Here is a 17,209-nt window from a genome sequence, read left to right on the forward strand (position 1 = left end):
AAAGCCCATCTTTTTTTTTACATAACCTGACCAGCTCAGATGCCAATTGTGGGAGATGCTGAAAGTCACTGGGAGCTCCAAAGCATAAGAAAAGTGGCTAAATAGTTCATTCTATCTGCCATGCCCAGAGGCAAGCAGGGAGCTGATAATGGCATCATCACACCAGCAATACTTTGTTTTGCACATATATTGCTGTAGAAAAGGGAGACATTTGAGACTCTCTGAGAAATGTCATTAAACACTTTTACATAGGTAGGCAGCTGCATTTCTGATTGTTTCATTGCACAGGTGCTGGGGTGGTAATGAGGTGACAGGCCTGACTGGGCTGTAAATAGGAAAGATGTGTGCTCCTTGAAGCAGGGTATTAGGGACAGCAATGCAAATAGGTGTCTCATTAGTGTGATTAAATGATACTCTGAATTCTGCCTCTGAGGAGGCTATTTCACTCCTGTGTGCATTTTGCCAGGATGGTCCAACCAGCCTTTCTGTAGGTGATCAATAGCTGTTTGCAACTTCAACTTCACCTGCTTTGGGATTCATGCTTGTGAAAATGCTGACTCTTGAACTAGGGCTCAGGAAGTGCTGTGCTTGGAAAATCAGGGCAGGTTCTCAAAAGAAAACTGAAATGCATACAGAGGAGGAATGCATAGGCAGCAGGAGCTGTGTGCATGTCAAAACAGGCGCTCAGTCATAGTGTGCTTTCTGAATAACCGTGGCTTTTGTTTCTTCCACCTGTAAAATTAATACAGCACTGCCTTGTCATGCGGGAGCATCACTGAAATAAATCCAGTGATGTGTCTGATATGTCTGGATATTTCAATGCCTAGCACTAGAGAAAAGCTCAGAATATATCATTATAGTTCTTGTTTGGAAAAAATAGTAATGGTAAGTCATGAAATAAATAGTTTTTATAACACATAAGGCATGAGGAAAAATTGAGAGGCTGCTAATGGAGTGTGCTGACTGTCACATACACAGAACTGAGGTGTTTGATAGAAAAGAAAATAGTGTGTGATAAAGTAATTGAACAACGTAGAAAAAGTGTACACCTCCTAAGTCAGAGAGAGGGGAGTATTAAAGCAAAAATTGCAAAAAAAAACCTCTCTCCTAACTCCTGGTGTTTGATTTACTTGGATTTTTGAACTTCATGTTAAAAATGTAAATGGTGGATTTATTTACAAGAGCCAAAAGAACAGGTTTATTTTAGATCTGATAATAGAAAAGTAGGAAACCTCCATGCTTCTAATGTATGGGAAAAACCTTTTCATTTTGTTCATATAAGCATGGGTAGTGCCTCAATTTCAGCCCACTGTTGCATCAATTTGGTGAAAATATTTGGTAGGTTTTTATGGATCTAAAGAAACTGAATACTGGGATTTCATGTAAAATTACTGTGAGAATAAGTGAATGTAGTTGAACTTTTTCTGGTAGAGCTGAAAACTGGGTTGTAAATTGCCAGTTCTTTGTGTCAGAAATGCCTTTGTGTTAGGTTTTTGGATGATAGTCTAGTAAAACACCAGTCCTGGACATTTCTGGGAACTTCTCAGTTTGCTTTAGGTATTATGAATACACAAATAATCATAATTGTGCTTCAAAGGGTAAGTAAAATCTGTATACTTGTTAATAAAGAACTGTCAAGGTGATGTTGGTTAGTCATTAGGAACCCTGAAATGAAGCATAGTTTTTGTATTGATATTGACTCTGTTGTCTTGGAATGAGTCAGCTTAACACTTTATTTCCATATGAAAAAAAATGTGTCTTGTGTAGCAGGCCATGTTGAGAAGAAGTTAACTTTTTAATTTTATTTATTTATTCTATTTTATTTTAATTCCTTCTAGCCTTCAAGAGAAAGAACAAATGTATAGCATGTCCATTAAAGAAACTACTGCCAAAGTAAGTACATGTTTTCAGTTCTTCAGAATATTTACAGAAGCAGATCACAGCATGCATATTGCCTTTGTTTTAGGAAGTTGGTTTTGTGGTGCTCCTTCTAAGAAGATTTTGCACATAAATATTTTTAAACATACACTGAAAAGCCCTCCCCAACTTTTTGTTTGAACAGGCCACAGGGATTATAATACTTCAGGAAGCAGATAGAGTAATCTCGTCTTTCTCAGTTTTTTTACTAGCAATCCATGCTCTTGCTGAGATCTCTATTCAGAAACACACTCCTCAGCTTCATGAAACCATGGTCACAGCTGAATGCTTTGGCTGTTAATACAGAATCTCTTACTTTCTTGTCTAACTGGTTTTGTTGGTGTGAAGGGAAGAACATAAATGAAGTACCTCTTTTCCCCACCATTTTACTAATAATCTAGCTAGCAATCTCATTTTCATACCCTTTAAAAATACAAAGAAAAGTGATACAGCTTATTTAGCACAATTTTTGTTTCTAACTAGAAATGTTAATTCTTTTCCTTTATCTTTCTTACTTCATGGGCTCCTTTCAAGAAGTAGAACACTAAAGTTTAATTTCAGAATGGCCCAGTTGCTCCATGAATTCTCTAGGAAAAAAAGAACCATTTACTCTAGACAATTCACATAGATCTATATAGAACAGGAAGTGAAAAATATTTCTGGGTTTTGATTAATAATGAATTTATCCTCTGAAATAAACTTGTTTTTCATGTTTTCTCTAATAGCAGTTACCAAAATCAGTAAAAATTTCATCATCTGTACTTCCTAATTGTCTTGGCCAACACTTTGACTGTGCACTGTTGAAAAGATAATTTGAAGACTGCATCTCATAACCATTCGTTCCTTCTCTTCCACTTTATTTTGAGCTCATTTTCTCTATTCTTTGCTTATACCCACATCTTGGGAAAATTAATATAGAATGTAACAATGATTACCCCTGTATTTTTTAAATGACTATGAATAAAGGGTCAAGAAAATTATTGTAACTGACCTACAGCTCATCCACTAAAATGAATGAGACATTAAGTAGCTCAAAGTGATGTTTCAAGTGTTGTTTCAAGCCATTTGCAAGCTAAAGCATAAGGTATGGAATTTACTATTTTCCCAGAAAAAGTCTCATGAGATTTTATTTTATCACCACAGTAGCTAGACACTTTTTCAATAACAGCTGAAGCCATTGGGTTACAGTAGAGAAGTCTGTGAGGTAGTTGTTCACAGCTTGTATTTTTTTTTTCTTTAAATTTTCAATAGATAAAATACTATTTTAATTTTATTCCAGTCCTATGTGATTACTTTTATTTGTTATAGAAGATAAATAGGAAGCATGTAGTGAGACTCCTCCAAATAATTTCCTATTTAGTTTATTCATATCATCTCATCCTATTATTTTCATCTCAAAATAAATAGAGCTGGTCTTTTAAACCTTTTTATTGTATGGTGAAAACATTCCTTTGTCAAAGGTCTATCCTTTTCCCCTGTGCCACTGGCATTTCTATGGCCTTTTCTGCCTCGTCTCTCCTGTTTTCAGCTGTGGCTGCAAAAGCTAATTTTTGCCTGCTAATGAAGGGAGTGCTGCCCCTTATTCACCACCTTCCTGCAGAAATTAATATCTGCTTTCACTAATGGCAAGATTGTGATGTGTGGGAGACCAGGTAGACTGTTCCTTCCTTTAGGCAGTGTTAGCAGAATTTGTTTATCTTTTCCAAGGTGCTGTTCTAAAGAAATGTGAAGGTTACTCAAAACTTCTTTTCTCTTGATATGATTGGAGAGTCAATTCCAGTGCTTTACTTGCTGTCCTTGTCCCTGTTTTTGCTGCTTTAGATTAAGATCATAAGCTGGAAAGATGGAAGAGGATGACAATGGGCAAACTTGCCTTTGATATTTTGCTGTTTTTCATCTTGATTCCTCATATCTTTGCTAACCAGCTTCCTACTGGTTTCAGATAGACTGCTTTTTTGAGTAATATTTCACTCTGAATGCAGATTTGTGAGGTATATTCCTAAACAAGAGCCCTTTTTAAATAAAACCAAAAAGCCTGCTTTAAAAAATCTCAGAAACCACTGAAGAGGATTTTAAAATAAATACAGTTATACTTATCTGCAAAAACACTTTGCTGAAACTGAAGGAGATTTTTTAGACTTTTAGACATTTAGACTTCGAGCTTGTTGGTCTGTGAGTCACAGCAGAGCTGGTCACTGGGAGCAGTCAGGCTGGTTAGAGAAGGATGGTGTTCACTGGGAGCCCAGGACACTGGCTCTGTGAATGTTCACCATCTTTGTTAGCTAAGAAATAACCTTTCCTTAGTGGCTGAATTAGCTACTGTAATGAATAATGGGATCTGTTATGAAGATACAATAATTATAAAAAATGAAAAGGATTGGAGCTTATAGAGTAGCCCTGATGTAACTCAGAAGCAGTGCCATTAGTTTAGGGGATATTACTTTGTCTTTCCCACTTGCTCATTTAGTTTTGTTGAACTATGCCATATGATAGGTCTGAAGATTAATGTTGTTCATTTATCTACAGAATACATGTGACATTGATACAAGCAGGGGCCCAGCAACCTCCTTATCTCATGTTCCAGAAGAATCATCTCTGAGTTGGAGGGGCTGCCTTTCTGCCTCTGGTCCCTGCATTTTGGTCCATTAATAAAGAGTGCCAGCAAGCTTTGTTCTGACAGTGGGACTTAAAAAGTGGACAGTGCTCACTAGAAACTGATTAAACATCCCACCTTATTTTGCATAATTGCCAAACAGCTGTCTAGTGATAATGACTTTAACTTATTACCAGCATGGGATATATTCATGCAGTTTTCCTGGAGCTGAAAGATTCCCCATCTAATTGCAATTCACTGAGCCATTCAATGCCCCTAAAGAGAGAGTACTGCTTGGAAAGAAGTCATTAAAAACTTTCAGATTTATTTTGGAGATGGGAGACAGAAATGGCCTTTGGGTTTTTTAGGCACGTTTATTCACCTCTGACAGGTTTGGGGTTTTAAAAACATTTTAACTGAATTAGCTGGTAAGTCACTTAGAAGGGGGTGCTGAAACAAACTGAAATATCTGGGAATTAAAAAATTATAGTAGGTGCAGAAGCCATATGTGTTTTTAAATTAATAGGATGACTCTGAAGTCTTTACAAATAACAGTTACTGCCTGGAGGATAGTTCTGTTGACTCAAAAAAAATTAACCCATTTATAGTTAACAAATAATCTCAGCAAAGCAAGAGGGTGTTATTAATTTAAAAGGATTTAAAGCTAGTGTTATGTACAAATTATTATATTATTGTATATTGTTATAATTTAATTGTACAAACAGGTAAACCATTAGAACTATAAAGTTTTACTCTTTAAAAAGTGAAGTGATAACTGTGCCTCTGTTAATAAGCATGCCACTTGTTTTTGAGGAAGGAAAAATAAAAGTGAAGGAAGGCAGGGAAACTTCTCTCTGGAGATTGCCTTTCATGTGACATCATTTCAGAACTGGCCTGTGCCTGTCTTGACTATTGCTTTAGTTGTGGTTCCAATGCATGCAATGTTTTCTTAAGTGTCAGCTACTATTTTAAGAAAGTGTTTGGCGTCTGCCTCCAAAACAAAGGATTTGCCTTGGTTCAGTGAAAGGTTTTTGTTTGTTCATTTTCCTTTCCTTCCAAAATGATGCAATATGGAGTAAACCCCAATATTTTGAATATGTGGGACTTGTATAAATTTTGCATGGTGCATAAGCTCCTTCTGAGGTGCCAATGTACACTGAAATGTAATTTCAGTGAAATTAGAATTCAGTAAAAGCTGAATTTCCTTTTTATTTTTTTCTCTATTTTTTCCTCTCTCCATGTTTTCAATACCAAACCATATTGATTGTTGAAGGACCTCCACTTAAAAAGATAAAAAAGAGAGCAAGGAAAGTCAGAAACCTGAACCCTAGTCATTTCTGTCCTGATGTTAAACAAAGTACAGAATCAAGCTGATACAGCCTAATTTGTTGCCTTTTTTCAGTTAAAATGCAGAGCATAGTATATTTTGTATAAAAATCAGTGCACGTTGTATGTTATGGAATTTTAATCTCCAAATACTGGTTTAGTTGTGCTCCACTTCAAGCATGATTATTAATACTGAAATTGTGCAGAATTTGTACAATGGCCATTCTTCTGTCTGCAGCCTCATGTATGTAGTAGTGGAACATGTCCTCCCTCATGCAGGTAGCTAATGTTAATGCCATTCCCTGTTTTAATAATAGAATGTGCAGCACAGCCTGGACATTTTGATTCAATGTTGGGTGTTTCTGTAAAGACATCACTTTTTATTAAGCTTTTTTACCTTGCTGCAGGATGTTATGTCATGTCTGTTAACCAAGAACATTTGAAGCCCCATTTCAACTGCCTTATACTTTTACATGAATGAATTCTGTATCATGGCCGTCTGCTTCAATTTAGGTTTGCACAAGTCAGAAACTCTGCAGTACTTTGAGGAGGAAAGTGAGTGATATTGAGACTCAACTACCAGCTCTACTTGAAGCCAAAATGCTGGCTGTTTCAGGTAAGTTTTAAGTGATGAGAAGGATTAACAGTGTTAAGGAATGTGTTAGAGTAGTTATTGACCTCTTCATAACAGACTTGTTAGACAAAGTTGTTCATGTGCTTGAGTAGAGCCCTTGAAGTCGTGACCAGCCTGGCAGAACTAAACTATGGCTATGCCATGCCTTGTGTAAGGTACTTCAGGTCCCTCTCCACAGTTTGGAACTACTGGCAAAGCTGATGCTGTGAGGTAGACCATTAACATCCAAAACACATGGTATTTTTCCATAGGTGAAATTGATGTATAATCATCAGTAGTTGTTCCCCGACTCCTCAAGTTAAATTCTTGGAGCTCTCTAGCTAAATTGTAAATGTATACCTAAGGTATCATAATTACAAGTCTGGCTTTAAATGACACTTCAAAACGGAATACAATAATTGGCAGCTTCTGCTGTTCAGATCATTAAACAACTAATGTTGGCAGCAAAAGAGCATTTTCATCCTTGGAGCACTCATGCATATTATTTACAACCAGTAAACTACTGAAATGTGATTACAGAGTGTGATACATAACAGCCTTACATGCTACTTGCCTGGGATGACTGCACTGTTCACCAAGGAAAAAAGGCAAATCAGCCCTTTCTTTTAAGTTGGGAGAGGTGGGGTTTCTTTTTCAGCAAATGTTTCAGTAGGTGTCTCTCTGCTAAACACCTGCCTCAGAGAAGAAGCTGAGTAGAAGGAAATGTGGACTTGAGTGCAAGGAGTTTTCCAGTGTTACACCAAGTAAAGAAAGGCTAAAAGATTTTTGATACATGTCAAGATGAGATTTAGCTCTCTGTATGTGATTTACCTTTTCAATTATATATAAGAATCTATATTGCACACATAAATGATTTTAAAATGAAACCTTGGGCAGTCACATGTTTTGCTTGCCAGAAGTGGATAATGTGAGGCTTGAGCAAAGTCTTAAAGGAAATTAAAGCCCAGATCCTGTGTTGGTGCTGAGCATGCTCAATTTCCTTTCTTCTCATAATACCTTTTTAAAATGGAAATCCTCCTTATTTTTCTCTCAGCCTGTAAGAGGTAAATCAGGCAATTGTCCTTCTCTACCCTTAGACTGTTTAAATGTAGGTGACTTTCTTACTTTCAGAAAAGGGGTTTTATGGCTTGGGAACAAAACAGCCCATTAACTGGACATGCAGTGGGAACTACAGACTACATGTAGGCAGCAGTTGGCCAGAAAAGCTGTATCTCAGTCTGACACTTGGAGAGAGTGAATGACAGCTTGAGGATCATTTCCAAAACATTCATAACAGCATTTTATACTTGTTAGCTCTTAAAAGAGGTTGGTTGTTTCAGGAATGAATTCCAAAGTCAATTTAATGCTGCTCTTTCTATAAACTGTTTTTTACAATTCTTTGACTGCCTTTCTATGCTTTTTAAGAAGTATCAGTGCAATTTGTTTGTGCTGATAAAAGCACTGTTTCTTCATTTACTCTTGCTTCAGGGAATTTTAATGACTGTGAATGGTACAATTGTAATTTGTTACTAAGGCAAAATTCTGCATGGCATAGTTAAAAATCAAGGATGAAGGGTAATTTGGTGAGAGTGGACGCTGTAATTTCTTTACCTCATTGTAAGATACAGATACATTTAGTCAACATGGTGGTACTTGTTTATGTAAAATGTAGAGTTGTATACAGAGGACACAGGGGAGATACAAGAATAAAAAGAATTTTTTTTTCTCTGAAGACCTGAAAGTAAAAAAAAAAATAAAATCTGAAAACACCAGAAATAGTCTTAGAGCATGAGGTGAATAAAATCAGAAAAGCCACGATGCAGATTGAGTTGGAGCTAGCTAGCAGAGAAGCAAATCAGGAAGAAAAGATTTGTTAAATGCAGAAGAAGAAAGAGGAAATAAGAGATGAAAATAGTGGGGCTTATGTTGTTGTCTTTTGTTGTTTGGTTTTTTTTTAACTTTATAAGGCAAAACCAGTGGATAATGTCCACTGAAGGATAAATTGCTTTAGTTTCTTTGTATTCATGTGTTAGGAGTAAATGAATGACATCTCTTAAGGAAAGCATAGTTAAGAAGCAGGTCTTAACCTTCTAAATACTGGCTAAGATTTAAGCAAGATACTTTATGTTTGTATTCCCTGGTCTCTCAGCCCACAGTGTTAATGAACAGCCTGGGTATACTCAATTGTTAGGAGTTGGAAGAATGTTCAGTTGGGTAATATGCAATTACTTAAGGACAGTCTTGGAACAGCATGAAGTTCAGAAAGAATTATAGTGTGTGCATGTGTAAATATGCAGCAATAATATAGTTTAGTGGTCATATTTATGTGTTTTCTTTTAGTTTGGGAATATCAGGCAGGGTTAAATGTCTGTTACTTCTTATGTAGCAGTTAGATAATTCATTCAGACAGTTTCTTCAATGGAATTCTAATGGATACTGAGAACAACTGTTTTTCTCTATACAGTTTTCACATAATTTTTGATTAAAGTAGCATTTTTCTTGAGGAAGCTGTAAGAGTTAAGTGACTTGGAACAGTGTCAAAGCAAAAAGGGACTTTTTGGGACTTTTTGGGACTTTTTCCCAAAAGTTTGATTAGATGAACTAAAGAATAGAGTTATTAAGTTAAAATTAGCTTCCAGAGCTTATATGTGGTGGCTTAATGATGTGATGACTTGGAAAGCATGAGATATACCTCAGCCTTTAATGGCTATTTTGACAGCTTCAGACAACATTCATTTGCTACATGGACTGTACTTTCTAATACAAATATATTGATTTAAAATATTGACGTATTTGCACCAAAAATATAGAATATAGCTGTTATTATTTTTAGAGGAAAATACCATGATAAATGCAATGCAAGCAGAAGTTCTATTAGTCTTATCAATGTAACACCATGGAATTTAAGGCTATATAATAAATGATACTGTAAAGACATAAGAGACAATACTATGCCTCTCCCTCCTATTATTTCATTCTGGGAAAAAGTATAAAATTAAATTTGCAAGAGAAAAAAGAAAGTTTGTGAATATTTGGATTATTGAAGGCCATAAAATAAATTAAATTAAAATCCAGTGAGCTTTCTTATGGGAAAAAGAAAAGAAGCCCATTCTTACATGTTCTATTTCTTTAGCTTTTTCCCTTTCCTTTGTGTGTTGGTGAATGATATTTATTTCAAGAAGTATTTCTATCGACGGTTACAGTTCAGAACCTTTATATCAACACCTCACTTACATCTGATTGGCCGGTTGGGACAAATAACTAATGGTTAATGCTCTGGAGATGCTAGTCTAGAATTTTCCTCCAGAGATAATTAGAAGGATCCTATATTGTTCCAGTTATTAAGTCAATAGCTTTAGGTAATTATAGCTAAAAAGTACTCCTGATGTCATGAAATGTTACTGTTGACATGCACATTTGTAAATTCTCATTGATGAACTATTATAGTTTAGCATCTAGTAGATTTTTCTTTAATTATTAAAAAGACACTTTAATGTCAGTGCCTAGAAACTTGCATGTGATTTTTCCAACAGCTGCTTTTTACAGTGGCTCTTAACGAACGTGCTCATAACATTTTGTAGTCAGTTATAGGAAGAACGTGTCAGTAACTGATACTCTGTTCTTTCTTTCAGTATTGTGTTACTATTTAGCATGAAACTTTGCTAGGGAATAAATTTCAGATTAAATAATTTGAAGCTGGTAAAAAGATTCAAATAAGATGATGTTTAAGCAAGTGTGAACATAACTGTAGAAATACTGTTGAAATTATTTTCATACTTTGATCTGTTTTATACAAGCGGAAATAGTAAGAAATGGTGTGTTTCTGTTGTTTCCTTAGTGAGAAAATAATTTGGGAATAGGAAGGAAGATGCAAACTAAAATGAATTTTTAGTCCTGTTTCATCTCTTTCCTATATTTGAATAAAAAAGGTTTATGGAGGTCCATTTTACAATGTTTTCATAGACTCTTTGAGAACTTTTTTTCCTCTTGAGAATGCATATTAGCATGGAACTAGATAGCCAGAAAGTGAATTAATGGGAAGCTAAGGAGGCATGAATGAAATACTGTGTTTATTATCCCTGAGATGCATGTTGTTAACTTTCTGGTTTTGAAAACACAGATTAGATCCAAATGCAGAAGTTAGAGTGAGGTGACTTGAAGTTTGAAAAATCTTTAAATTGTTTTATACCAGTGAGAGACCATGTATCATGGTCCTATAAATATCATTACCTCTATTTCATTAAGTACTGGCAAGTGGGAGCTGCTTGGAAATGATGTTGTGGGATGATTTCCAGCAGTACAATAATTATATATAATAATATAATTCCTTATGTCAATGTAAAAACATAGTTTTATAAATAACATGACATAAATACAAGATAGCATATTTCACAAAGCTTAATATTGGGGCTGCTGCCTCTTTGGCTGCTGTTTGATGCTCATTTAGGGCAAATTCTGCATGGATCCAACTGTAACAAAAAGAGCCCCCAGCTTTCCAGATTTGGTGCTAAGTATTCCTGTTGGGAATAAGTATGTTAGAGAGGGGACAGAGCCATCAGGCTGGAAGATGCCAGTGCAGACAGAAGGACACTTTCAGCCATCCATCTGGTTTATGTTAATGTGGATGCCTCGTTTTCATGCTCCTGCTGTAGTCTGTCATTTCATTCAGAAGTATGGATGGACACATAGCTCTTGGTATGTTGTTGAGTTCTTCCCCAGATGTGCTGCGTACAGCTCTTAACTTGTTTTTCTCTGGAAGGTAGTGGTGTTCCTGGTCTCTTCAGCTTTTCTGTTTCTGAGAATTGAGGTAATGGTTGAGGTAGAGACAAAAATAGCAATGCTCCTTTGTGCCTTCTCATGAAGGCTCAGTTTTTTGATGAATTGGAGTCTGATAGAGGGCTGCATCTTGTCAGATGATGTAGCTGGTTCCACACTTTCCTATTCTTGATTCCAGTAGCAGCCTGGGTTGATGGAACAGAGGCATATTCAGATTAATTCTACTTCACGATTGCAGTGTCTGGTTCCAGCATTCAGTGCTGTGTATGATCATGTCTTCCCACAACACTCACTTTATACTCCATGAAATAAAATTTGCCACCATGTATACCAATACCAAGCAGTGTACTTTTTGGCATGCCTGTTAACTTGTTTGAAAAATAATGCTAATGAGTCCCCCAAACCAACACTCACATGGTCCCTCAGACTTCAGACAGCTCTGCGTTGTGGTTTGTCCCCAGCCAGAAGCAAATGTGCACATTCTCTCTGCTCACAGTAGGGGAGGAGAATTGGAAAAAAAAAAAAAGTAAAACTTGCAGGTTGAGATAAGAACAGTTTAATAACTTAAGCAAAATAAAATATAATAGTACTAATGATAAAAATAACAGCAATAATAATGGTAATGAAAAGGAGAGTGAGAGGCATAAATCCCAAGACAGGCAAGTGATTCACAATACCTATAAAGTGATGCTTGCCACCCATAGACCAGTGCCCAGCCCATTTCCAGGCAGCTGTTGGTCCCTCCCACCCACCTCCCCCCAGTTCATTTGCTGAGTATGATGTTCTGTGGTATGGAATATCCCTTTGTCCAGTTTGGATCAGCTGTCCTGGCCATGCTCCCTCCCAGCTCCTCGTGTGCTTGCTTGTGGAGCATGGGAAACTCAGATGTCCTTGATTTTAGGCTAGCAACCATTCAGCAACAACTAAAACCATCAATGTGTTATCAACATTATTCTCTGCCTAAATCCAAAACACAGCACTGTACCAGCCGCTAAGAAGAAAATTAACTGAAACCAGGACATTATGCTTTTTGTCTTTTTTATCTCATTTTCAAGTCAGACTGCTGGATGTTACTGGCTTTCAGTGAACTTCAAGGGTAATTCATTGTAGCTGAAGTTCCAGCATGATATGTGACCAGACAGCAGAAAATCTTTTCTTCTGTTGGAGAAGTCAGTCATGAAACAACTTACTCTCTTTCACTCCTCTTACCTAAGCAGCTATCCCTGGAGCAGGAGAGAAGCTCAAGTTATCTCTTTGGCTGCTTCTTTTCTGTAGTTTTGTGCTCAAAGGAGACATGTTGGATGGAAGAGCTGTGAAGAGAAGGTGCTATCACCCTGCAGAAAGGTTGTGCTGTGGTCTGGGGTGCATGAGAGAAAACACTTGTGGAAGGGGACAGTGATATCTCTCTCCGTTGTTACTACTGACTTGAAATGTTATTACTTTGGGGTTTATTTATTTGGGCTCCCCACCACTCCCTTTTTTTTTTTTTAATTATTCCTGAGTTGTTCCATGGTGACTGATTAAGTGCAGGTACAAGAGGCACTCTGTCACTGAGAATTGCTCCTCCAAATGTATGTCTGTGGGGTCTCTCACCTTCTTCTAGCTGACATTTACCTTTCAGAATTATATCAATCATGTAGTTGTGTTATGCTTCATAAAAGCATTGACATGTGTTATTGCTTAAAAACAATAATTGCAATTCAAATGTGCTGGATTTCTGTAAAATGTTTGAGGAGATGGTAGACTGTCCCTCATTTGCAGTTTATTTTTTCAGAGGTGCAAACATACTGGCAGTCCTTCCAGAATCTTACATTTCTGTCATGTCTTTAGCTTTTTCCCTTTCCTTTGTGTGTAGGTGAATGATATTTATTTTCTTCAATTTCTTTTGTGGTGTTGAAATCACTTTGTATCCTCATTAATCACAGGGAGGAAGATTTTCAGCCTTGAATTCCAGTACCATTGATAAATAATATGGTGGCAAATGCCTTAAGCTAAAATGCAAATTTTCACTTATGAATTATTAAAGGTAGTGCTGTAAGTATATGAAGAATTAATTTATAGGTAATGATAAATAATGATCAGTCTATTCCTTGTTACATTTAGGCTAGTGTCAAATAGATATGCTTTATTATTAATGAAAAAATTACTCCTTTATTTGTACTACAATGAATATATATTTTCAGTGGGACTTAGACTTCTCTCTCTGCTTCAAGTATAAATAATACGAGCTATGAATGTACATAACTTCTGCCATAAATTTGAGAAAAACTGTGAGTAAAAAATTTGTGGACCCTTAACTTTGTCATATATTTTGAAGGGGGAAATATATTTTAAAAAGTTTAATTAATAACATATTTCTTGTTTTTTGGTAAAACTGCATAGATTTCAAGCTGTATTTTTAATCAATTTGTTGCTGGCAAATGGTATCAAAATCATGATATTTTACTTCAAGACTACTAAATGGGCCACAATCTGCCCAATACAGTAAAATCTGACAATGAGGTGTTATAATGGGCATGAGTTTGTGGCTAAATCTCTTGAAAATATATTTGATGTGCAGAGTACTATTTAGCTGTAACCATACAAGCAAAATTTTAAGAATAGAGGAAATTAGGCAAATATACTAATGTTTACACTAAGTAAAACCAATTCTATAGCTACTTTCTGCCCGGAGATTTAAAAAAAATTTTACTAGTTTTCCTGTGTGGGTTGTTGTACTTGATTTGGCTGGTATTTTGGCATTCACATCAAGCTGCTGGAGCTTACCTGATGTCACTTTCTGTAGAAGATGAAGGATGCATGGAAGGAGAGAGCCCCAGAGGGCAAGATTAAGAAGGAAGATTTAAATGTTTTTGTTGCTGTCTTTTGAGGTAATGGTACTGTTCAGTGCCTCAAAGTGAAGTGTACATACTCAGTTCCTCATGACAGTGCACTGCAAGCGCATGACCTGTTCAGAGCACCGGCTACTGCAAGTTTCCTGCCCCAGTTTTCCCCCATTGTGTTTATATGGGTGTGGATGCAGTGGCTAAAATTGCACATCTGTAGCAAGCATCACTGTGAGACAGAAGGAAAGATGGGAAAAGGAGCATCTTGCTCTTCAGTCACCTTCACAGAATCTCTGTCCCATGTCCTGGTTTAGATCAGAATCTCAGCTTTGATCTTAGACTATTAATTCCTTAGCTTTGTTTTCTCTGTATGTATTTTTTGAGTGAGCAGTCCTATTGGCTGCATGATTTTTGAGTGTCCTGGGAAGAGTTAGACTGACTTAACTAATATCAGCCAATGAGAACCCTCTCACTGGTATGGCTGTGTAAAATATGGCTCCCAGTGGTTGACAAAGTAACAGCTACTGTGTTCATTTAGGCAAACCAATTATTAAATTATCAAAAAGAGGAGTTTTAACATTTTGAGAGCATTAGCAGAATAAAATATCTTGACATATGTCTTGAGAATGTTTGTATGGCATACAATGTGACATCTCAATAACAAAAAAACAAATCACAGCAAAACAACAACAATAAAAAAAAAACCAGCCCAGGAGGGCGTTTTTCAATGCTGGCAGCTATGGATTATATATTAATTTTTAAATCAACCTTCTTATGGCATGTAGAAAGCAGTTACTTTTGTTACTGGGACTGAGGTCAGAGCTCACTGATAATGGTGCTTGTAATGCCTGTGTTTTTGTATGTTCTTCTAAATTTTCACTGCAGACTTACAGACATTTTTGCTGTCATGGGAAGCTGCAGCAGGTAGGGTGTCTTTGGCTTTTGGGTTTGTATCTGGTGCCATTTCCTTATAGCCTCCGTTTTGATATAAACTTCTCCTCTGGGAATTCAGATCCATTCAGTATGTATAAAACTTTCATATGCAATATCATACCTTTTTCCTTGCTGCCCTCTGAAATGTAACAGCAGGCTCCAGATTCTAATGAAGATTTTCTCACCTTCATGTTTTATTAAGGCTCCTGTGCTTTGATGCTTGGGATGAGTTCATGTGGATAAAGGTGGACTCAAGTCTTGATACCTTAGAATAATCTGAATATTTGCCAGTTTTCCAAGTGATTTTGTCTTGCTTATTTTGCTGCTTTGTTTTGCCTGTTTGGAAACATGACAAATTAGGGTAATGAAATTTGTGCTGTTGTTTCCCAGTAAAGCTCTGGTAAGCCATATGATCCTACAATTTGTAAAGCATGTTTATAGTTATTTAATTGTAAGACAGAAGTGGAAAATAGGGTTTTAGCTGGGACTTAGAAATGAAGGACTTTCAGTCTGTTAAAAGGAAACAAGAAAATGTCACCTTTAAATGAGGAAGAGGTTGGATGAAACTATCATAGCCTTGGGACTAAAGAAACCACCAAAAAACCAAATGCAAAGCAAGACTACCATGCTTAGCAATGTTCAGTCTTTAAACCTGAGTTATTTGATAAACTATTTTCCAAAATTTTGGTAAGTGCAAGCCTCCCTTTGGTACACCTGCCCTCATAGAGCCACTTGAGTTTGCAACAGCGCCTTTGCTCTAGGAGAATGGCTGTGGGTGTTTGGTGGAAGTGCTCCTGTTCTTTCTGGCATTCTGGAGGAATAAAACCTCTCCTGGCAGCTGCTGGTGGTGGTTTGCCATCTTCTGACCAGTGTAAACACTTGCATCCTGTTCTTGCTTCCTTGTCTTGAAGAAACCGAACAGCAGGCAAAGTGTTCTCTTTTAAGGCTTTGTGACCAACACTTCAACTCCCAGTCAAAAAGATGTAATGCCATAATTCAGGATATTCTGATGTGGATTTGATTGTTTGGATTGTATGGTAATATTTGAAAATAAACTTTTCAATTGATCTGTTGTGTCTAAGCAACAGTGTATCATATTGTGTAAACAAAACCAAAAAGAAACCCTTACATCTGAATAATGCTGGTGGTATTATAAAGTGATTTCAGGAGTCTAAAGTCATTACACATACCTCAGAAGCTGATGAGACATTTGTGTGACTGGATTTGTTTTATGTTGATATTTGCTTCAAGGCTAAATCTTCTAAGTGCCTTTACTTACTAAATACCTTTACTTACTAGATCATATCACCAAATTTTTGCTAATTTAGGATGATATCACAGCTTAAGCCCTATGCTAAAGATTTTCTTTCTTTTATTGGGCAATTCTATATGAAAATTATTTTTATCAAGAATTCTTTAGCTTGAAGTGTGGTGGTGGGGTTTAGTTTTTGTGTGTATATTTTGGTTTGGTTTTTTTCCCCCCAGCCAAGTATCTCAATCATTAAAATGATTCTGGTACAGTTATGTAAATGTAGCACTGTTACTATACTGCTATTTAAAATAATTTAATGGCTGAGTATCTCACTGTCATTTTCTATTTATTACAAAAGACTTCTTTGCAAAGTAAGGAAACATTCCTCTCCAGCTGCTTATAAAAGTGGTTTTCAGAACAGTTAAGTGGATAAATGTTACTAGGCTACACTCTAAACCACTTGGGAGTTGAACTTTTTACTCTGTATCCCTGTCCAAAGGAAGCAGACATTTTTAAAAACTCCAGAATAGTGTAAGCTGGTGCTGCCAAGGGCATTCCACCTGTCTGTGACATTTCATTCTTCAGGGAGAGACAGAGTGGAGGGTTGTGACTTCTGAATGGATTCTCTGAGAAGAACATCTCCCCATGGTCTTTGCTTGAGGTGCAGGCCATTTAAGAAATGCAATGTGTCATTCATAAACAACCTTTGGTGCTTGTTACTAAAACCAGCGCAGGGCTGCTTTGTTCAGGGAGGAAATACTTCAGGGTCCAGCAGGTTGATGGCCTCTATTTGAAATGTACTGTGTGTTGAGGGGTCCTCCAAAAGAAGAAAATGGTCTGATAGGTCACACTGCAACAATCATTGAATTACAGTGTGACATTATTTGAACCCTAAGGAACAGGTTTCCTGAAAAACTGTAAATAGTATCAATAATTAAAGAAAATGCCATTTCTCTGTGTGTGTAAGGTTAAAT

General features: G+C 36.5%; 1 protein-coding gene across 1 annotated transcript in view; it reads left to right on the plus strand.

The window, feature by feature from the left end:
- Window positions 1–17,209, plus strand: part of DISC1 (DISC1 scaffold protein) — a 190,739-nt gene that overhangs the window by 76,632 nt on the left and 96,898 nt on the right. Inside the window, exons 7-8 of the mRNA XM_066546761.1 lie at window positions 1,839–1,893; window positions 6,350–6,452. Coding sequence (XP_066402858.1) covers window positions 1,839–1,893; window positions 6,350–6,452 — 158 coding nt within the window. The remainder of the gene's footprint in view (window positions 1–1,838; window positions 1,894–6,349; window positions 6,453–17,209) is intronic.

This window comes from Molothrus aeneus, chromosome 3 (assembly GCF_037042795.1).
Source record: "Molothrus aeneus isolate 106 chromosome 3, BPBGC_Maene_1.0, whole genome shotgun sequence".
In the NCBI taxonomy this organism is placed as follows: Eukaryota; Metazoa; Chordata; class Aves; order Passeriformes; family Icteridae; genus Molothrus; species Molothrus aeneus.